The sequence below is a fragment of the Procambarus clarkii genome, chromosome 21, assembly GCF_040958095.1.
Source record: "Procambarus clarkii isolate CNS0578487 chromosome 21, FALCON_Pclarkii_2.0, whole genome shotgun sequence".
In the NCBI taxonomy this organism is placed as follows: Eukaryota; Metazoa; Arthropoda; class Malacostraca; order Decapoda; family Cambaridae; genus Procambarus; species Procambarus clarkii.
In genome coordinates, this window is record NC_091170.1 from 39,997,657 (window position 1) to 40,020,517 (window position 22,861).

The 22,861-nt window shown below is 47.4% G+C and overlaps 1 protein-coding gene across 1 annotated transcript; it reads right to left on the bottom strand.

Annotated features, from left to right (window-relative positions):
* Nucleotides 1-698: 698 nt before the first annotated feature.
* Nucleotides 699-3,915, bottom strand: LOC138367298 (DNA-directed RNA polymerase II subunit RPB1-like). Its single transcript, XM_069328720.1, has 3 exons — nucleotides 3,881-3,915; nucleotides 1,297-2,256; nucleotides 699-876 (listed from the first exon to the last, which is right to left on the bottom strand). The coding sequence occupies exons 1-3, from the start codon at nucleotides 3,913-3,915 to the stop codon at nucleotides 699-701; spliced, it is 1,173 nt and encodes a 390-aa protein (XP_069184821.1).
* Nucleotides 3,916-22,861: the final 18,946 nt, after the last annotated feature.

Below are 22,861 nucleotides of genomic sequence, written 5' to 3' on the forward strand. Positions count from 1 at the left end.
GTAAATTCCGTGTAAGCTCAAAGGTCTTTTGGAGCAATCTCTATAATATTTTCACGCCGAACGTAGTGACCCATTCACTTGGTATGAGTCGTAGTCAGTCTCTCTTAAGGTACTTTATTTCTCCCCCTCATACTTTATATTCTCTTAAGATACTTTATTTCTCCCCCTCATACTTTATATTCTCTTAAGATACTTATTTCTCCCCCTCATACTTTACATCCTCCATCCCCCCCCCTCCCCCCGCGAACATCCCTCAATAACCAGAGTCGTCTCAACAGCATTGTAGGCCCAGGGCAAAGCTCTACACTGGGCCCCCTACCCGGACAATGGGCATTCTGGGCCCCCTACCCTAACCTGATTATGGGTACTAGTACCCTTCCCAGATGATAGCCCCTCCTGTTCGCTAAAGTACAGTATAACAGTCAGATTACGTATCAATTATTTATATTATAAATATAATTTGAAACTGGAATTTGAGTTCGAGGCTTTTCCAGTGTGTGGCTTTAAGATGGTACTCCCAGTAACCACCCCTCACCCCCCCCCCCCCCCACCCACAAAGAAGGTCAAATTGTCTGGTTGGCGAAGATGATTGAATGACTCAAAACTGAAATGGTGTTGTCACTAACATAGATAATTGACACCATAATAATGGTGAGGTCCCTGACTGATAATGAGGTCCCTGATTGTGAGGTAACTGACTATGATGTTGAGGTACCTGACTGATGGTGAGGTCCCCTGACTATGACGGTGAGGTCCCTGAATATGATGATGAGGTACCTGACTATGATGGTGAGGTATCTGACTATGATGGTGAGGTACTTGACCATGATGGTGAGTTTCCTGACTGATGGTGAAGTCCCTATGATGATGAGGTACCTGACATATGGTGTAATGGTCTATGCACAGACCTAACATTCTCCCCTTCTCCCCTCTCCCCCTTGCTTGAACATTCTCCCCCATCCCACCGCTGCCACCATTGTAATAACTCCACCTGCTATTCCCTTTACTCACTTAACACCCCAACTTAACACTGCTGCAAGCTCACTGTGACCCTCACTGAATTGCCAGATAATATTAAAACTGAAATATTAAATGAGAGGGAAGCAACAAATGAAGGGTTTAATTATTTTAAAATAGTGAATATAAACTTAAATGTACACTTGCCACCACCTTATTGATAGCTGAATGTGTCTGGATTACTCATCTCCCTGGAAGGACATTAATCAATAATTATGAACTCGAAGGGCGTAGGAATCGTGGTAATAATGCTTGGGGATTAATTATATAAATCTTTACTGTTTTACTTTACTATTGTCCCTGACTATGATGGTGATGTTACCTGACTTATGGTGAGGTCCCTGACTATGATGGTGAGGTCCCTTGACTGTGATGGTGAGGTTCCTGACTGTGATAGTGAGGTTCCTGACTGTGATGGTGAGGTTCCCTGACTGTGATGGTGAGGTTCCTGACTGTGATGGTGAGGTTCCTGACTGTGATGGTGAGGTCCCTGACTGTGATGGTGAGGTCCCCTGACTATGATGGTGAGGTCCCTGACTGTGATGGTGAGGTCCCTGACTGTGATGGTGAGGTTCCTGACTATGATGGTGAGGTCCCTGACTATGATGGTGAGGTCCCTGACTGTGATGGTGAGGTTCCTGACTGTGATGGTGAGGTCCCTGACTATGATGGTGAGGTCCCTGACTGTGATGGTGAGGTCCCCTGACTGTGATGGTGAGGTTCCTGACTGTGATGGTGAGGTTCCTGACTGTGATGGTGAGGTCCCTGACTGTGATGGTGAGGTTCCTGACTGTGATGGTGAGGTCCCTGACTGTGATGGTGAGGTCCCTGACTGTGATGGTGAGGTTCCTGACTGTGATGGTGAATTTCCTGACTATGATGGTGAGGTCCCTGACTGTGATGGTGAGATACCTGACTGATGGTGAGGTCCCTGACTGTGATTTGTGAAGTCCATGGCCATGATGGTGAGGTCCCTGACTGATGATGAGGTCCCTGACTGTGATGGTGAGGTCCCTGACTGATGATGAGGTCCCTGACTGTGATGGTGAGGTCCCTGACTGTGATGGTGAGGTCCCTGACTGTGATGGTGAGGTCCCTGGCTGTGATGGTGAGGTTCCCTGGCTGTGATGGTGAGGTTCCTGGCTGTGATGGTGAGGTCCCTGACTGTGATGGTGAGGTCCCTGACTATGATGGTGAGGTCCCTGGCTGTGATGGTGAGACACTTGACTACCCGACCCGCTATACGACAAGCACGACAGGGATAAACTTACTCTTCCAACACCATAGTAGTGACAGAAGACAGTTACATAATATGATATTTCCTCTCATAGTGGATGATGCTCTTGTCAATGGATCACAATTATCTGGGTGCTAAGAATTTACACTGTCGGGGGTTCGATCCCCCTATACTCCACGTGTTTGGGCACCCGCCCTTAACTTCTTCCTCATAAGATATAGGTCCTTGTCTTCATATCCAAGTGGTGTATAGTCATCCTGGCATAGAGCTTTCTCCTCATAATGATCCTACTTTCACCTTAAGAACCGCAAAGTGGTTTGAAGACTTCAGTGTAATGAAGAGCTTGTGACCCGCCAGGTATAAATTTACAGCCGCTTTCGGGCACGTCAGCGGAACGATGCGGGTGCAGGGCATCGTCCTCATGACAGGTCCAGTCCAAGATTACATCTGGCAAGAAACTCAGGGTATCAGTTTCTGCATTTGAGAGGGTATCATGAATTTGTTAAGAGACAACCTCAAGTTGAACGAGATCTCTTGGAACGAGAACACCGAGGTGTTGATAGTCCAGATGTTTGTCTGGTGGCGTGTGGTGCTCCGAGATCCCTCGCACACGCACGCACGCACGCACGCACGCACACTCACACACACACACACACACACACACACACACACACACACACACACACACACACACACACACACACACACACACACACTAATGACATACGCACACTAATGACACTGTAAAACATCTTCAAACACTGATTATGTTGGACAAACGTATTTTTGTGTATTTAGTTATGTATGTAGGTTAGATTAGCTTTATTTTTTAAATACTACCATAACCTTCTGTGGTTGATTGTTCAACAAATCACAAACAGATCACTAAACAGATCTGTTTAACAGATCTCTAAACCTGTCCATGGAGAACAGACGAAAATGTATATATGCTAGTTAGCATTGTAAATGTGTGGCCTGAATCTGTGGTAGAAAAACAAAGCCACCCTGGGTCTCTGTTGTCCAGCAGAGAGAGATCCCCATTACCTAATGTCCAGCAACTCTGTCCAGCCTGTCGGTCGCCCAGACGGGATCACAGTAAACCACTGGAAGAACGGTAGACAGTTTGTGTGTGACTACACGTGCGTTTCAACCTTGGCCAACACCTTGCCCGGCAGCGCTGCCCGGAGTTGCACATCCGGGCAGCGCTGCCACTCATAGGGCTAGCAGCCAAATCCCGTAAATACAGAGATCTGCATCACCACTACCGTTTTGTCCCAATTGCCATAGAGACACTTGATTCCTTTGGTAAAAGTGCCACCATGTTTTTTAAGGATCTGTTCTTAGCTAATTAAAACAACAAGAGACTCTAGAGCCGCCATCTTGTTCTTCCAACGCTTCAGCGAGGCAATACAGAGAGGAAATGCACACTGCCTGCATGGTTCCTGCCCGCCATCTGCATGAGCTGGAAGAACTCTACAACCTGTGACAATTAACCATGTACATTTCAGATAACCAGTGTTGTAACCTATTTTGTGTATTAAAGTTTTAAATGAAATAAAATTACAAATATATAGGGGGCGGGATGGGGGGGGGGGGTAGGTAGGAGAAGATAGTATCTGAACGTACGTGGGAGACCCACAAGGCTCCCCTGGATGCTCCATATCCTCTTCTTCGAGGCTGAGCGTGTTATTGTCCGTATGAAAAATGCGTAATTGTTTGATTCTAACAACGCAAAAATCAGCGCATTCAGATCGCCCACTATTGCATGCAACGACAAATGATATCAAATCAACTTACTGCCAACGTCTACGTGACACCACAAGGAACCACGCAACGGTCATTATCATAACTACCTACTACCAGCACTCGGCTCTTTCTACCATGACACAGCCTGGTACCACCACCACACAGCTAGGACCAGTCTGGTACCACCACCACCACCACCACCACACAGCTTGGACCAGTCTGGTACCACCACCACGACCACCACACAGCTAGGACCAGTCTGGTACCACCACCACCACCACCATACAGCTAGGACCAGTCTGGTACCACCACCACCACACAGCTAGGACCAGTCTGGTACCACCACCACCACCACCACACAGCTAGGACCAGTCTGGTACCACCAGCACCACCACCATACAGCTAGGACCAGTCTGGTACCACCACCACCACACAGCTAGGACCAATCTGGTACCACCACCACCACACAGCGAGGACCAGTCTGGTACCACCACCACCACACAGCTAGGACCAGTCTGGTACCACCACCACCACCACACAGCTAGGACCAGTCTGGTACCACCACCACCACACAGCTAGGACCAGTCGGGTACCACCACCACCACCACACAGCTAGGACCAGTCTGGTACCACCACCACCACCACCACACAGCTAGGACCAGTCTGGTACCACCACCACCACACAGCGAGGACCAGTCTGGTACCACCACCATCACCACACAGCCAGGACCATTGTGGTACCACCACCACCACACTGCTAGGACCAGTCTGGCACCACCACCACCACACAGCTAGGACCAGTCTGGCACCACCACCACCACACAGCTAGGACCAGTCTGGTACCACCACCACCACCACCACACAGCTAGGACCAGTCTGGTACCACCACCACCACACAGCTAGGACCAGTCTGGTACCACCACCACCACACAGCTAGGACCAGTCTGGTACCACCACCACACAGCTAGGACCAGTCTGGTACCGCCACCACACAGCTAGGACCAGTCTGGTACCACCACCACCACACAGCTAGGACCAGTCTGGCACCACCACCACCACACAGCTAGGACCAGTCTGGCACCACCACACAGCTAGGACCAGTCTGGCACCACCACCACCACACAGCTAGGACCAGTCTGGCACCACCACACAGCTAGGACCAGTCTGGCACCACCACCACCACACAGCTAGGACCAGTCTGGTACCACCACCACCACACAGCTAGGACCAGTCTGGTACCACCACCACCACACAGCTAGGACCAATCTGGTACCACCACCACACAGCTAGGACCAGTCGGGTACCACCACCACCACCATACAGCTAGGACCAATGTGGTACCTCCACCACCACACAAAAACATCGCATTTAACTTGACAGAAAACTGACAAATGCCAAGTATTCAAAATAAGTACAAAGGACATGTTAGACGTAGAAGTCGTTGAAGATAATCCGATTTAAAATTATAAATGTAAATACGATAAAAGCGTGAGAAATAAGGCATGTCTGCAGTCTCAGAACATTGCGAAGGCGGGGCTAGGAGCCTAGGTCGACTCTGGAAGCCCATGTAGGTGAGTACACACACACACACACACACACACACACACACACACACACACACACACACACACACACACACACACACACACACACACACACACACACACACGTTGTTAGGACCAAAGAGCCAGAGCTCAACCCCCGCAAGCACAACTAGGTGAGTACACACACACACACACACACACACACACACACACACACACACACACACACACACACACACCAGGTAAGTACAACTAGGTAAGTGCACACACACACACACAAGGGGGCCGGTGACTGACTGGACAGCACGCTGGACGCGTGATCCTGTGGTCCCGATTCGATTCCCGGCGCTGGCGAGAAATAATGGGCAGAGTTTCTTTCACCCTGATGCTCCTGCTACCTAACAGTAAATAGGTACCTGGGAGTTAGTGTGCTGTCACTGGCTGCTTCCTGGGGTGTGTGTGGTGTGTGGGAAGGAAAAGAAAATAGTAGTAACAGTTGATTGACAGTTGAGAAGCGGGCCGAAAGAGCAGAGCTCAACCCCCGCAAGCACAACTAGGTGAATACACACACACACACACCGAATAATATCGGCGGCGTATGCGAGGCTGGCTATCAGAACTGCCTTCAGAAACCTGTGTAAGGATTCTTTCAGAACCTTGTATACCACGTATGTAAGACCAATCCTGGAGTATGCGGCCCCAGCATGGAGCCCGTACCTTGTCAAGCACAAGAAGAAGCTGGAAGAAGTTCAGAGGTATGCCACTAAGCAAGTCCCAGAACTAAGGGGCATGAGTTACGAGGAAAGGTTGAGGGAACTGCACCTCACGACACTGGAAGACAGAAGAGCTCGGGGAGACCTGATCACCACATACAAAAATTCTCAGGGGAATTGACAGGGTAGACAAGGATGGACTATTTAACATGGGTGGTACACGCACAAGAGGAACAGGTGGAAACTAAGTACCCAAATGAGCCACAGAGACATTAGAAAGAACTTTTTCAGTAGCTCGAGAAGCTCAGGAATCTGTACACTAGTAGATTGACGGTTGAGAGGCGGGACCAAAGAGCCAAAGCTCAACCCCCGCAAGCACAATTAGATGAGTATACACACAATCATACCATCACCGCCTACTTGCATGCCTACACCACCAATCCACACGTCAATTTCCAGTGATTGAGCTATCCATAAGGACGCTCAAACTAATCATCAAGGAGAATAATTATACTACGAATGCTTTTAAATAGCGTGATCTAACAATGGGATTTATAACTCAATTACCCAATCGATACCAACCTCGGGTTTTGCTGGCGCTTGGCACGTCACTACGCCATGTACATTACCAGCTGGAGCAGAATGAGGTCCTCCGACACTTGGAATCATGTATTTAATTGTGCTTGGTCAATACATTTCCTTCCATGACCGCCTTTGATGCCGCCCCCGGGGTCGAATATAACACCCTCCCCCGCTTCTCCCTCCTCCCTACCCTTACCTCTAATGCTGATTACATATGGGTGTAAATAATTTGTGTGTTTGTGTGCGTTTTTTGAAGTTATTTAAGCGGGCATTACATGAATATTGAGCCCTGTTAGGTTGTGAGTGAGATGCCAGTAACAGCAGCCCTCTGTGATGTTACATGTCGCTCTGGCCGCCAGTTGACATGACTCGTCGGCATATACCACCCGCGAGGATTAACATACCAGCCATAAAATTAGGTCGTGAGAAACACACACATCGTGCGAGTGAAGTATATTCCGCAGGTGATATGTTTTATCACGGGTTAAAAGCGTCGGGGTATGTTTCGTGCAGGTGGAGCACCGGGAGTTATCAGAGGGGTGGTGCCGTGTTTACGTCAGGGAGCAGTATGGCCGACCCACCGCATCAACAACCCGCCTTGGCTCATTATTCAGCAGCCTTGCACCTCACCCTCAAATAAACAGTTTATTTGGCCATACACAGTGATGTGAATCATCGCTCTGGAAAGTTATTGCGTGGTACAGGAAAAATGGTCATCTCCTTTGGCTGTTTATATATATATATATATATATATATATATATATATATATATATATATATATATATATATATATATATCGCAGAAATCTTTTTGTCCCGTGAAGGGTTCGAACCCGGACAGCCAGGGCTCCATGCCCCTTTGCGTGTACAGTACTGTTATCGCAAAGCCACACTGACTGTACGAATTGGAAGTCGTCTGACGCTTAACCAAATTCCCGACAGCTCTCGGTGACCAAGTTTGGCACAGATATTTCATCAGATCACTTCTTCATGCTGGGGCCTCGCGAGTATCATCTGTGCGTCAAGCTTGAATGCTCCCCAAACTAACATGCACCAGAAAACTCTGTTTGTTTTCCTTCTGCTGGTTTTGTTATAATGTTCATGTTGTACTTTGATGATTATTAATTATATTATTATTGTAATTATTATTATAATAATATTTATTGTATTTAATAATTATCACTCATCCTTCTGCTTAGTCTTGAAGGAGGCCGGCATCGGGTGAAAGAGGGCTGTGACGATCTCCGTCTGGAGCCCCGTAGGTGTCCCTGGAAACACAAACCGAAACTGTCTCTATTTTCCGCTTGTTACAACTTGCAATAAAGTTGTTACATCTTGGCTTAACGTGTTTATGACGTATTAGAACGTTGTTACAACTTGCTATATTGGTTGTTATAACTGGTTAGGAGGTGTTAAAACTTGTTCGAACGTTGTACCAATGTCGTAGTTTCGGTGTGTGTTTGGCAGGGTGGGGCTCGGACGGACTGATGAATCCCTACTACCACTACTACTGTATGTTGTACCAAGCGTCCTAGAAACTTACTGTTTTGCAAAGCCTGAAGCCAGTACAATCAATATTTTCAAACTATTCATCCAAGAACTAACAAATAATTCGAAAAGCTCTTAGATACATACAAGAATTGTATGTATATATATACAAGAATTGTATGTATCTAAGAGTGTATCATAAATTGTTGGCTTTTGAAAACATCTTCCTATGAATTAGGATATACAAAAAAAGACAGACATTTATCTTTTTCCGTCTCTATGATAAATTTTTTAATTTATCATAGCTGCCGTGGTTGAGCTCAATTTGATAGAAAATATTAAATAGACAAACATTTAATCATCGCGTAGAATATAATATACGTGACGAATCTTAGCTAAATAACCAGTTTCCATCTTCACTGACTTGGACAATTGTGTCAAGGATTGGTATTGGGGCCGACTCCGACCCGCCAATGACGATACCAGACCAGTCATCCTGCAAAGTTTGGTGAAACTAGCCCCACCTCGGAACAAACCAACAGATATTCTCCTTAGGTATATATATATATATATATATATATATATATATATATATATATATATATGCGGAAAATCCACAGAGAAATATGAAATGAGGAGGGATTTTCCGCATAAAATGATCAGTGTTTTGTGATCGTCAATTGCATATATATATATATATATATATATATAATGCGAACAAGCCTGAATGGTCCCCAGGACAATATGCAACTGAACACACTTCTGGGGTGTGAGTTTTCAGTTATATATATATAATATATAATATATAAAATGTGTGAGGGTACCACCTCTGGTGCCAATGTGGGGACCCATAGCCTCGGAGAAGAAAATAAAAAGTATTCAGAGGAGACCTTGTGGTTTTTCACTTAACACTAATATTATCTTCTCCTACCACCCCCATTCTTTTGTATGTACACATATATATTTACTTTATTTGAACTTTGTTACAAAAAAGGAGTTACATATGGGTTACAAAGATGGTTATCATAGGTTGTCGAGTTCCTCCAGCTCCTCAGATGGCGGGCAGGAACCCTGGATGCAGTGCGCATTTCCCCTCAGTATCGCCACACTGAGGCGCTGGAAAAAAAAGCTTGCAGCTCTTGGGTCCCTTGTTGTTTCAATGAGCCTAGAACCCAGTTTCTTCAAAAAACTGGTAGCACTTTTACCCCAGGCGCCGAGTGTCTCAGAAGCAATGGGGACAAAATTGTAGTGGTGATCCAGTTCTCTATACTTACGGGATTTGGCTTCTTCCCTGTGGGTGGCAGCGCCACCTGGTTGTGCAACACTGAGGTTAATGTAGGTGTTAGCCAGGGTTGATACGCACGTGTAGTCCCATACCAACTGCTTGCTATTCTTCCAGGGGTTCACTGTGATACCATCCGGGCGACCAATAAGAGCATCAGAGTTACGGGGCGTTAGGTAACGGGGCTCTCTTTCAGCTGGGCATCCAGCTGTGGTGAGGCTCCTCTTGATGATGTCGTTAACTTCACTGTGCCTCGAGTGCCATCCCCCTGTGCTTTGGCAGAGTAGGCCATGGTGGCCGTACCTGTCAGCCACCACCTCGCCGCAAATACACCTATATCTGGTGTGGATTGAGGCAGCAAGGCGGAGGGCCACAGCAATTCGGAGGGCGTGTGGTGTGAGACGCGTTCCAGTTGCCGACATTGGGGTTGCTAACAGGAAATCCCCTGCATGTGGTGCAGGGGATATATATATATATATATATATATATATATATATATATATATATATATATATATATATATATGCACATATATATATATATATATATATATATATATATATATATATATATATATATATATATATATATATATATATATATATATATATATTTGACCCGAATAATGGGTGTGAGGTACTTGGAGGTAGGTCATTGTGCCTGAGGACCTGAGCACTGCACACCTTGTAAGGCGCGTACAATATTCACATCGGGCGCTGGTTTATGTATACCAGTACCAATTCAACGAGCCCCAGTTCTTGTGAATATTGATAAACCCTTTGTTGAATGGTCCAGATCCATTCATAGCCGACTGTCAACTCCCGTGAATCTTTGACAACCCCATGCAAGAGGAAGGAGCTCCACTTAAACTATTCACTGTCGTTTACTCTCTGTGCCACACCATTCTTAAGGCTCGCCTCGGCTCCTAAGTTATAACTAGGCAAGTTGCGGCCGGGTGATGGACGATCTGGCGTCTTCCTCTCTGTAAGTCAAGTTGCCTGAACGGGGTCACCCTATTATTGTGGTCGACCAGATTCTCACTCTCGTCGACCAGTCTCTCACTGTGTTCTACCACTCTCTCACTGTGCTCGACCAGACTCATTGTGGTCGACTAGACTCTCGTTGTGGTCTGCCAGTCTCACTCTGGTCGACCAGACTCTCACTGTGGTCTACCAGATTCTCACTGTGGTCGACCAGACTTTTACTGTGGTCTACCAGACTCACTGTGGTCTATCAGACTCTCGTTGTGGTCTGCCAGTCTCACTCTGGTCTACCAGACACTCACTGTGGTCGACCAGACACTCACTGTGGTCGACCAGACTCTCACTGTAGTCGACCAGACTCACCGTGGTCGACCAGACTCTCACTGTGGTCGACCAGACACCCACTGTGGTCTACCAGACTTCCACTGTGGTCGACCAGACTCTCACTGTGGTCGACCAGACTCTCACTGTAGTCGACCAGACTCACCGTGGTCGACCAGACTCTCACAGTGGTCGACCAGACTCTCCCTGTGCTCGACCAGACTCTCAAAGTGCTCGACCAGACTCTCACTGTGCTCGACCAGACTGTCACTGTGGTCGACCAGACTCTCACTGGTCTCCCACACACTGAGCGTGGGTCACCCTCGAACTTATCAGCATGTTCAAATGTTCAATGAAATAACTGTTCAGGTATCGACGAGTTCAGCGAGGTATTGGAGACATGAAGATCAACCTTTCAACACTTAGTGCTGATGGCTGTAGGGTAGGGAACTGAGCTCAAACACGGTAGCTCAGACTTGAACCCTCTAATAGGCAAATGAGGGAATATATATATATATATATATATATATATATATATATATATATATATATATGTATATATATATATATATATATATATATATATATATATATATATATATATATATATATATATATATATATATGACACACACACTAGGAGAGGTATCCGGAGGTGTCCGGGATGGTCTGTTTCACTTCACCACCCATTCCACCTTTCCCCTCTTCATTTCCCACCTTCCTATATTTCCCTCCCCTTCCTCTGCCCCCTTCCCTCTCTTCTCCCCCATTTTCCTCCTCCCCCACAGTCCCAATTTCCTTGTCCTCCCCTTATTCCCCTTCCAACTTCGAATAGACAGATATTTCCATTTATATATACAGAAGGGGAACCCGGGTAGTCTCCCCCTTCTTTTTACCCCTTTTCCACTCTTCACCCCACCCTCCCCTTGATTCCCCCTTTCCTCCCTCTCCTCGGGTTCCCCTTCATACTCCCCTTACCCCCCTGCTTCCACCTTCTCCCCTTCTCATAAAATTTATTATTAACAAGCACTGAAACAACTGAATGGGTCTTTACGATTTTCCTTTCTTTTCTTTTTTTCTGTTTTTCCTTTTTTCGATTTTCTTTGTTCCACCTTTCGTCCCTCTCTCCCCCCCCCCCCTTCAAATCCCCTCCCTTTGTTTCTTAGAAAATGAAATATTACTGTAACAACTGTATGGGTCTCTCAGAGAATATATTATTACGATCACTTAAAATTCCTAGGGAAATGACACCAGATATTTCTCACATGACTCCATGAAAATTGCATGTGGGTGTTTATAAAGGCTAATATTTCTTATAGCATTTAACTTATAGCATTACTCGGCCTACCCCGACCAGTCTATGTCCGTCCCGTACCCCAAACTATTCCCTTGGCAAATTTGAGTGGGGTTAGCCCCAAGCGTCTGGCCTCCAACTTTGGACAGACCGACATTTTTGTAATGTAGATATTAATTAATATTTTTTAATGACAGAAAAGGTTATATTAATAAATGTGGAGGCCTGAACACACTGTATTTGTTGGGGGGATGGCTTGTGCACTCACAGTGTGTGTGTGTAGTGCCCCTGTGCACTCAGCATGTGTGTGGTGCCGCTGTTCACTCAATATGCGTGTGGTGCCCCTGTGCACTCAGCATGTGTGTGGTGCCGCTGTGCATCCAGCGTGTGTGTGTGGTGCCGCTGTGCACTCAGTGTGCGTGTGGTGCCGCTGTGCACTCAGCGTGTGCGTGTGGTGCCGCTGTGCACTCAGCGTGTGCGTGTGGTGCTCCTGTGCACTCATCCCTGGCGTCACAACTACCGTACGACACAACATTCCCAAGCTTCGTCGAGATGATAGCTCACATTGAGGGCGAGACCTTGAGTTTAACTATTCCAAAGCTAATGAGATAAAGGAGAGAAGTGGCCAGTAAACACCTTAGAGATGGCTACAGTGATAACTGTAAGCTCAGAGAGAGACGATATGGGTCCGCCGGGGACGCGTGGCCGGAATGTACACTACACACACACACACACAAGGTTCCCCGAAATGTGTGTAGATAAATGCAGTAGCGAGGAGCGAGCGTCTGCCTTAATGGCTGGGTCTATACGGCCGTGTAAGTACCCAACAGATAAACCCGGAATAATTCTGACGTTAATTTATCATTTGTGCAGAAGGGCGAGGAGGTAGGGAAGGGGTGGGGGGAGGCTCACCCCCGCGAACCCACTCCTCGTAAGATGTGTGAGTAGGGAGAAGGACGAGAGAGTCTGAATATCAGGCATTGTCCGGGACTCGGCCACACTGTAGAGCCGGCCTAGCACCGCTTTGTTTTGTCAATTAACGAAGAGCCGTAACAACTCGAGGATGACAATGAGTTCCAGTTTTAGCTGGGCGAAAGGCATGCTTCCAGAGGCTCTCAGCCAGGCTGGAGGGGGCATTATGTTGCTGGCTGGAAGGAGGACAAGACCTTGCCTCATCCTCAGCCCGAGAGACCACTCCACTGCTTTAGTAATTACTCCCCGTCACTGCTTCACCGCCAACACCATCACTTAGCTCTCACTCCTCCCCATCGCTCTGCCTCTCTTGCCACGCTTAGTGTGTGGGATTTTCCTGTTTACGTATAGCTAAATGTATGTATGTATATATATATATATATATGTATGTATCTGTTTATACAAGATGATTTGAGTTCGTCTCAAATCTTCTCGTATGTGCCTCGGTTGGTGAAGATGTGTTTTCTTACTCCTTTCTATGTATTCGGCACCAGAGTTATTAGTATCAATCAATGTGTTTGCGAGCGTGTGTATCTCTTCATCTGTGTACATAAATATTTGTGTCGTCTGGCTGTCTGTAACTAAAGCTCAGTGTCTCTTATCTGATCTTGTGTTACAGTCTATCGATGATACTGAAGCTGGCCACACACGACTCGGGCACACTTCTGAGTCTTGTGTGGTCGTCTCTATTGACCAAGTAGTGAGCCTCAGCCGGGATAGTCAGCACGGATGATCTGCAAAAGAAAAAGTTAGATATTGATCGATAGTTTAGTAATTTATTTGAGGAAGCGATATATATATATATATATATATATATATATATATATATATATATATATATATATATATATATATATATATATATATATATATATATATATATATATAGCGTTCGTATGAAGTACAAAGCTGTGAATTAAAAACGCAATAATTCAGTGGTCAATTAATGAAATTTAGAATGAATGGTTAGAATTGTTGGATAGGTAGACAGGAGAGCATACACGACGAGGCTAAAATGACGAGTAACAACACAAGGACTGACAGACATCATCCATTGAGTGATTACTAAGAATGGTTTAAATAAACCTAAATCCAGTGATGCTGGGTGGACGTATATGATGTGTGGTGGAGGGGGGGGGGGGGATGCTGAGACAGTGAGAGGGAGCCTAAGGGGTTGTGTCTAGAGGGACCTGGAAACAGTACACAAGAATTGTATAGGAGTCAAACAATAATAGTATAAGAGGATGGAATAGTATAAGAGGAAGGCAGGATAAGCAATAGTCACAATTGGCTGGGTGTGAAGGGATAGACAGTCTGGAGTCTAGCATTAGTGGTCAGGTGAAAAGTGTTGGGTTGGCATTGAAGGAATAATACCGCTGAAGAAAAAACGATTTTTTAGAGAGAAATATCATGTGATAACATATTTGTCTACAGGAAGTCGACACTATCTCCCACCTCAGCTCCACCTTACTTCTGCCCTCCCTCCTTCCCTCCCTCACTCTCCCTCACTCTCTCCATATTCTTCTTCATGCTTACCACCTCCTCTTTTTGCTTCGCTGTTCCCTTCTCCCACCTTCACAACTACCCCATCCCCCCCTCACCTCCATCTTGACAAGCAATGCCACCCCCACCGTTCAAAACCCCTTTTGCGTTCCCACCACCCACAGCCCTCCTGCTCCCCTACCACACAGCCCTCCTGCTCCCCTACCACACAGCCCTCCTGCTCCCCTACCACACAGCCCTCCTGCTCCCCTATCACACAGCCCTCCTGCTCCCCTATCACACAGCCCTCCTGCTCCCCTACCACACAGCCCTCCTGCTCCCCTACCACACAGCCCTCCTGCTCCCCTACCACACAGCCCTCCTGCTCCCCTACCACACAGCCCTCCTGCTCCCCTACCACACAGCCCTCCTGCTCCCCTATCACACAGCCCTCCTACTCCCCTACCACACAGCCCTCCTGCTCCCCTACCACACAGCCCTCCTGCTCCCCTATCACACAGCCCTCCTGCTCCCCTACCACACAGCCCTCCTGCTCCCCTACCACACAGTCCTCCTGCTCCCCTACCACACGGCCCTCCTGCTCCCCTACCACACAGCCCTCCTGCTCCCCTACCACACAGCCCACTTGCTCCCCTACCACACAGCCCCCTTGCTCCCCTACCACACAGCCCTCCTGCTCCCCTACCACACAGCCCTCCTGCTCCCCTACCACACAGCCCTCCTGCTCCCCTACCACACAGCCCTCCTGCTCCCCTATCACACAGCCCTCCTGCTCCCCTACCACACAGCCCTCCTGCTCCCCTACCACACAGTCCTCCTGCTCCCCTACCACACGGCCCTCCTGCTCCCCTACCACACAGCCCTCCTGCTCCCCTACCACACAGCCCTCCTGCTCCCCTACCACACAGCCCCCTTGCTCCCCTACCACACAGCCCTCCTGCTCCCCACCATCCTCCCCCCTCCTCCCCCCGTCCGTGGTCCTAAACAGTCATACGAGACTCAGAAACAGGCAATTTTCAGTCATAATCCAGATATTATTCCGCTAGAGGAGGAGGTGGAGGATGGGGTGGGGGGGGGGGGGTTATATTCACCGGTGAAGAAGACGGTCAGAGAAATAATGAATAATCGCAGGGGGCACTTAGTGCATGAAGTAGGAGGGAAGTGTGATGGACTGGCGTGCCAATTGAGCCCGCACTTCCACTGCAAAACCCGATAATTTGGCAAATTCTTATCAACGTCTTGACAGGGCCCCTCTCGCGCCCTCAGCGTCCTTCTGCGGCCCCTTTTTGGTCCTATGTGGCCCTGCTGCGTCCTCAGCGTCCTTCTGCGACCCTTCTTCAGTCCTCCTGTGGTCCCTCTCGCGCCCTCAGCGTTCTTCTGCGACCCTTCTTCAGTCCTCCTGTGGTCCCTCTCGCGCCCTCAGCGTTCTTCTGCGACTTTTCCTGGGTCATCTGCGTTCCTCTGCGGCATGCCCCGTGCCGTCAGCCTCCTCCTGCGACTTCTCAGTGTTCTGTGGTACCTTTTGCGTCCTCGGGGCTCTCTGGCGACCACGTCCTCGACCTTCTGCGGTCCCCTGTGGTCCTTGCCTGTCCCCTGTGGTCCTTGCCTATCCCCTGTGGTCCTTGCCCATCCCCTGTGGTCCTTGCCCGTCCCCTGTGGTCCCTGCCCGTCTCCTGTGGTCCTTGCCCGTCCTCTGTGGTCCTTGTCCGTCCCCTGTGGTCCTTGCCCGTCCCCTGTGGTCCTTGCCTGTCCCCTGTGGTCCTTGCCTATCCCCTGTGGTCCTTGCCCATCCCCTGTGGTCCTTGCCCGTCCCCTGTGGTCCCTGCCCGTCTCCTGTGGTCCTTGCCCGTCCCCTGTGGTCCTTGCCCGTCCCCTGTGGTCCTTGCCCGTCCCCTGTGGTCCTTGCCCGTCCCCTGTGGTCCTTGCCCGTCCCCTGTGGTCCTTGCCCGTCCCCTGTGGTCCTTGCCCGTCCCCTGTGGTCCTTGCCCGTCCCCTGTGGTCCTTGCCCGTCCCCTGTGGTCCTTGCCCGTCCCCTGTGGTCCTTGCCCGTCCCCTGTGGTCCTTGCCCGTCCCTTGTGGTCCTTGCCCGTCCCCTGTGGTCCTTGCCCGTCCCCTGTGGTCCTTGCCCGTCCCCTGTGGTCCTTGCCCGTCCCCTGTGGTCCTTGCCCGTCCCCTGTGGTCCTTGCCCGTCCCCTGTGGTCCTTGCCCGTCCCCTGTGGTCCTTGCCCGTCCCCTGTGGTCCTTGCCCGTCCCCTGTGGTCCTTGCCCGTCCCCTGTGGTCCTTGCCCGTCCCCTGTGGTCCTTGCCCGTCCCCTGTGGTCCTTGCCCGTCCCCTGTGGTCCTTGCCCGTCCCCTGTGGTCCTTGCCCGTCCCTTGTGGTCCTTGCCCGTCCCCTGTGGTCCTTGCCCGTCCCCTGTGGTCCTTGCCCGTCCCCTGTGGTCCTTGCCCGTCCTCTTGTAACTTGCAACAGATGCTTGTTATTGATACTGGTTTGTACTTTAATGGTTCATTGTCTTCCCCGTATTTGTATATTTGCACCACCGAGGCCATTTTCCAGCAGTCTGGAGGCTCTCTTCATTTTCAGAGAATAATTACTGTAGCAAGGGGACTGCACAGTGTTTCTGTTGCTTCATTTAATTGCAATGATAATCATATTTCGCACTTAAGTCCCCACTATTGTATCGTATAGGGATTTGTGTCGCCAGTTCTTTCTTTGAGTTCAATCTGCTTTATTTGTCGAGACATCATCATTGGTGTACCAGATCTTCAGTGTTCATAGTTGTCCCTTCATCAGGATAAGCAGTTTCTAGTCCAGGGGTGGGATTCGGTTTGGATTCGGGTGAATTGATAAGTTGGGTTGTGAGGGGGGGGGGGTGAAATGGATTGCAGGAGAGAGCAAGTGAGTGGATGTCTGTGGAGGAAGTGGAATGTAATGGAGGGTGTTTGTGGCATCGGTACTGTGACGCTTGAGGACTGTGAAAGGGAGGTGGTGGTTGAGAGTATTGAAGTTTTGAAGGGGGATGGGGAGATGTTGGTTGATGGTCAGTGGGTGGCAATTGGTGTGTGGGAAGGGTATAGGTGGTTGATGGTCGGTGGGTGGCGAGTGATGGGAGAAGCTTAGGACATTAAGAGTTACTAGGATGAGAGGATGCAGGATTTATGGCTTGATTGGTCTGGGAAAAGTTCTAGAAGTATACTGGATCAGAGTTTCTTGTCCGTCCTCAGAGCGGAGTCAATCTATCTGAAGTTATGGCTGCTGGTGTATTATCCTGTTAGTCCCCGGCCCTTGTGTTATGTTGCTCCTGTGTGCGGGTACTCGCCTAGTTGTGCTTGCGGAGGTTGAGCTTTGGCTCGTCGGTCCCGCCTCTCAACCGTCAACAACTGGTGTTCAGATGCCTGAGCCTACTGGGCTCGATCATATCTACATTTGAAACTGTGTATGGAGTCTGCCTCCACCAGTGTGTGCGTGTGTGTTGTGTGTGTGTGTGTGTGTGTGTGTGTGTGTGTGTGTGTGTGTGTGTGTGTGTGTGTGTGTGTGTGTGTGTGTACACGCGTCACAGCTAGATGCACTTAACTAGGTGTGGTTTCAGTGTTGAGCTGCTGCTGCTCTTAAGCCCCACCTTTCGAGCATCGGTAATACATAATGCGATGTTTGTATCATTTAGTTTTAAAACCGTGTTGAATAACCATTGACTTCATCTAATTTATTCCATTTATTTACGATTCTTAGGCTGAGGATATTCTTTCTGATATCTCGGTAACTCATTTGTTTCTCGTTTCCATCTATTTCTCTTCTCTCTGTCTACCGGATCAATTGTCCTTAAAATTTTGCATGTCGTTGTCACGTCACCACTGTTCCTTCTTTCCTCTAGTGTGGTAGGGGCCAGTTCTCTTAGTTTTTCTTCTTAGGAAAGCTTAGGAACGAGCCTTTCATTCAGTTGTATCTTCAGGGGATTGATCTCAAGACTGGTAAATACAAAGCAGTTGCTCTATCATCCTAGTTAAGATGCTCACGATCTGGTGGGTCTCAGAAATGTATAAGTACTTCTCAATTTAAGGTTTAACCCGTCCTTGGATCACCCACAACGGCGTTTGGTGATAATCCGTCTTTCATCCACGTTATATATAAATTGAAAATGCAAATTATCGCAGCTAATAACATTTCATTCACTTTGACCTACGAAGGCCTGAATTCGAGGCTGTAAAATAGGACACCTTGTAAGTCTCAGTTTGGGTAACAGCTGCGTTTTGAAACCCTCGTCGTGTCTGTGATCATCCTGGTCTGGTTAGTTAGTTTAGTTCATTTATTATGCACCCCATACCCATCTTGTGGGCGGTAGTGGAAAGGGTTACAGAGGCACATTAATGGACTCAGGGACTGAACCCCACAATTCATTTAGCTAAGCAAGTTATAATCTTGATGAGCTAGTTACCAAATTCAATATAAGTCGTCACATCAACATTTGGTTCGAGATCGACCTCAAGTACAGGTTCTAAATTACGCAACTGACATATGTGGAGAGCTAGTGTCACAATTGATATGTTTGTCCTGCACACCGCCCTCCATCCAGTGGACAGCGGTGGATAGGTTACAATCACTTAGTTACTACCTACAGTTAGCAAACTGGGGATGTTTGGCACCAGAAATTTTAGCCAAATATCCTGGTCTGGCTGATAGAGCAATTGCTTCGTATTTTACCTGCTCGAATACAAGTACCCGGGGAATAAAAGTGTGACGCTGCTGTTCTAGACGATGACAGTCTAATTGCGCGATCCCTTAATGAGTAATAAACACATGTTCAAAACATGACCTGATGGTCCGTTAGGAAGGGGCAGAATGATTCATCACAGTTGAAAGAAAATAGGTTGACACACTGTTCCTCTCTCGAACTTCTTGTAATGGTGTCTTCTTAAACTTCCATTACTTTCTTTTTACTTTGTCAATGAAATCAACATTGTTCTTTATATATGAAGAAGAGACTTCCTCTACAACTAGATGAATATATCGCACTGTCACATATATTTGGCAAATATCTTAAGATTTTGAGCGAACTTGGCCAGAAAATTCTTGTACAAGCAGCCATAAGTAACGGAGTTTGGCTGTGGTCGATTTACCCTCACTGTTGTCGATGTTTCATCCGTGCTCGGGACTTTCTACCTGGAACGCCCATGTTTAGGCCATTTCCGATAATCAGTAGTAATAAAAATGTCACTCGGACATTAATAATAACCTGTCATTTTATAAATCAGAGCGACATGTATTCAGAGTAAATGAATAAATAGAGCATTAGATAATTGATCATTTTTTTTAATAAATGCTGTTTATTTGTCAGAAAATTCTCACCAAATTGAGAGGTCTTCTTCAATAACTAATTGTAAAATAATTTTCAACAGAAATTGAATCTGCTTTAATACATATCAAAGACAAATAATGTTAACAGTAATGTTTTGTACAATATGGATCCATTTTTAATTGATCAATTAAAAACGATCTGAGTAAGCTCATTAATATACAGTTATCTCATTAGTATTGTTGAGTCCTCGAACTCACATGCACTATCACCGACAAATTGTAATCTTCATCCTTATGAAGAGGTATTGATTAATACGAAAGTACTTAAGGAATTTCCTGTCAAGAGGTTCCTGTCGAACCTCTCACTGGGAGAGGTTTCCGGCTGCTCTCCCCCCTTCTTCACTCCCACCTCTACCAATATTCCCCCTTTCTCATCTATCTTTCGTGCTTTCTTTCAAACCCTTCACCATCTTCCCTACCATTCACCATCTTCCCTACCATTCACCACCTTCCCTACCATTCACCACCTTCCCTACCATTCACCATCTTCCCTACCATTCACCACCTTCCCTACCACTCACCACCTTCCCTACCACTCACCACCTTCCCTACCACTCACCACCTTCCCTACCACTCACCACCTTCCCTACCACTCACCACCTTCCCTACCACTCACCACCTTCCCTACCATTCACCACCTTCCCTACCACTCACCACCTTCCCTACAATTCACCACCTTCCCTACCATTCACCACCTTCCCTACCACTCACCACCTTCCTTACCATTCACCACCTTCCCTACCACTCACCACCTTCCCTACCACTCACCACCTTCCCTACCACTCACCACCTTCCCTACCATTCACCACTCTCCATCATTCCTGTAACAATGTGTGAATAAAACATTTTATCCTAACTTTTAATGTCCTTGATAAACACACTAAGTGGTGTACCCCTGGCTGGTGTGGGGAAAATGACCTGTGAGATTTATATTTATTTAGTTTATATTAATTTATATAGTAATTTATATTTTACGTTAATTTATATATTTTCATAGCAAACTATGATGTTTAAAGTGGACTGTATAATTTAAAAATTCTCACAATTCGCTTCCTTACACATTCTAGGGGTTTATGGTTTATATATTTAGTCATCAATATAAATTATTGGTTAGTAGACATTCACTCCAGTGGGATGGACAGTAGAGCGACGGTCTCGCTTCATGCAGGTCGTCGTTCAATCCCCGACCGTCCAATTGGTTGAGCACCATTCCTTGTCCCCCGTCCCATCCCAAATCCTTATCCTGACCCCTTCCAAGTGCTATATAGTCGTAATAGCTTGGCACTTTCCCTTGATAATTCCTTCCTTCCAGTATTAGACTATATATTAGTAATTAAATGGGGAGGCCTTATCTGCATGGGTGATGCCTAGACAACCCGATATGAACACGGATGAACACAGACAAATACTCTCTCTTGGGTGAGGCTGCCTTCACCACCAGGGAGCCGGTCGGCCGAGCGGACAGCACGCTGGACTTGTGATCCTGTGGTCCCGGGTTCGATCCCGGGGCCGGCGAGAAACAATGGGCAGAGTTTCTTTCACTCTATGCCCCTGTTACCTAGCAGTAAAATAGGTACCTGGGTGTTAGTCAGCTGTCATGGGCTGCTTCCTGGGGGTGGAGGTCTGGTCGAGGACCGGGCCGCGGGGACACTAAAACCCCGAAATCATCTCAAGATAACCACACGTACTGGTTGTGCCAAATAGTTCTTAATTGTGCTTCTTCTGCCAATTCATTTACACCTGTCAAAGGGCACACTTTGTAATAGTATTCGTAACCTAATATAACAGCTATATCAGGGAAATATTTTAATGATTTATTAGATAAGGTTAATAATAATTACCTTGTTTTGTGTCTCGACTCGTATGTTAACTGGTTTGCCTTAATATACCTACATTTCACTGATCAGGATTGAAAGATAAAAGGTTTCGGAATTAGTGCACTTTGCCTTATAGTAGACGTAGATCGTGTTGATAACGGGAGCACTATTAGTCCAGTAAGACTGGTCCAAGGGTAAATTATAGGAGCTAGATTTGCCCCAGCGAGACAGTTGTTAAATTAACTGCCCGGCCTCCCCTCCACTGACGCCTCGGCTGCCTTGTCCAGATGTCGTCAAGAAGTGAAAGGTGGGCCTTTATTTACTCTGTTATCGTACTGATAATTTAGTCTGTTCAAGGGAAATGTTTTTATGATGTTTACAGTCCAGAGACTGCTGTATTAAGAATAATTCCTATTAATAGCGGGCGAATTTAATAGCGACGTGGCAATATTCCCCGTTTTCTTCTAATGAAAAATTCCACTGTACCGCATTTTCTATTAGTTAATTTGTTATTACAATCCAGCAGCTGTCTCTCCCCCTTCCCCCCTCTCATTCAGCCTTCCCTCCCCCCCCCCCACACACACTGACCCCCTTTTCTCACAGTCTGCCCCCTCTCTCGCCACTTTGCCTATACCCTCCTCTGTTTCCACCCGGTGAAAAGAGTGAAAGGGGGGTAAACAGACCCGAGCTGAACCTGAGTCTTTTCCCCATCCCCTATCTCCCCTTCACCGATTTCCGTTCATCCTATTGACCATGTTTATTTCGGTTGTGCCCAGGTCTGTCTCCCACCTTTGCCACTCCCACTCTCTCCTTGTCTCCCCCCCCCCCCTCTCTCCCAGTCAACCCCCGACACACTCCCAATCTCCCCCCCCCCACCCCCCCATCCCCTCTCTCTCTTTCCCAACCACCACCTTCCATCCTAACATGTAATATGATAGGTGAATCTTAGTGAGAAAGGATTTTTTTTATTTTGCGAGCTTGGAAATTAGTAGAATTTCGCATTTTCCGC

Bases quoted from the DNA above. Each gene is read 5' to 3' on its own strand.
- LOC138367298 (XM_069328720.1), bottom strand. From the start codon at position 3,915: ATGGAGCATCCAGGGGAGCCTTGTGGGTCTCCCAC. The intron at 2,257-3,880 runs GTACGTTCAGAT...CTTGTCGTATAG, and splicing joins GAGCCTTGTGGGTCTCCCAC to CGGGTCGGGTAGTCAAGTGT. The intron at 877-1,296 runs GTAAAGATTTAT...ACCATATGTCAG, and splicing joins GACAATAGTAAAGTAAAACA to GTACCTCATCATCATAGGGA.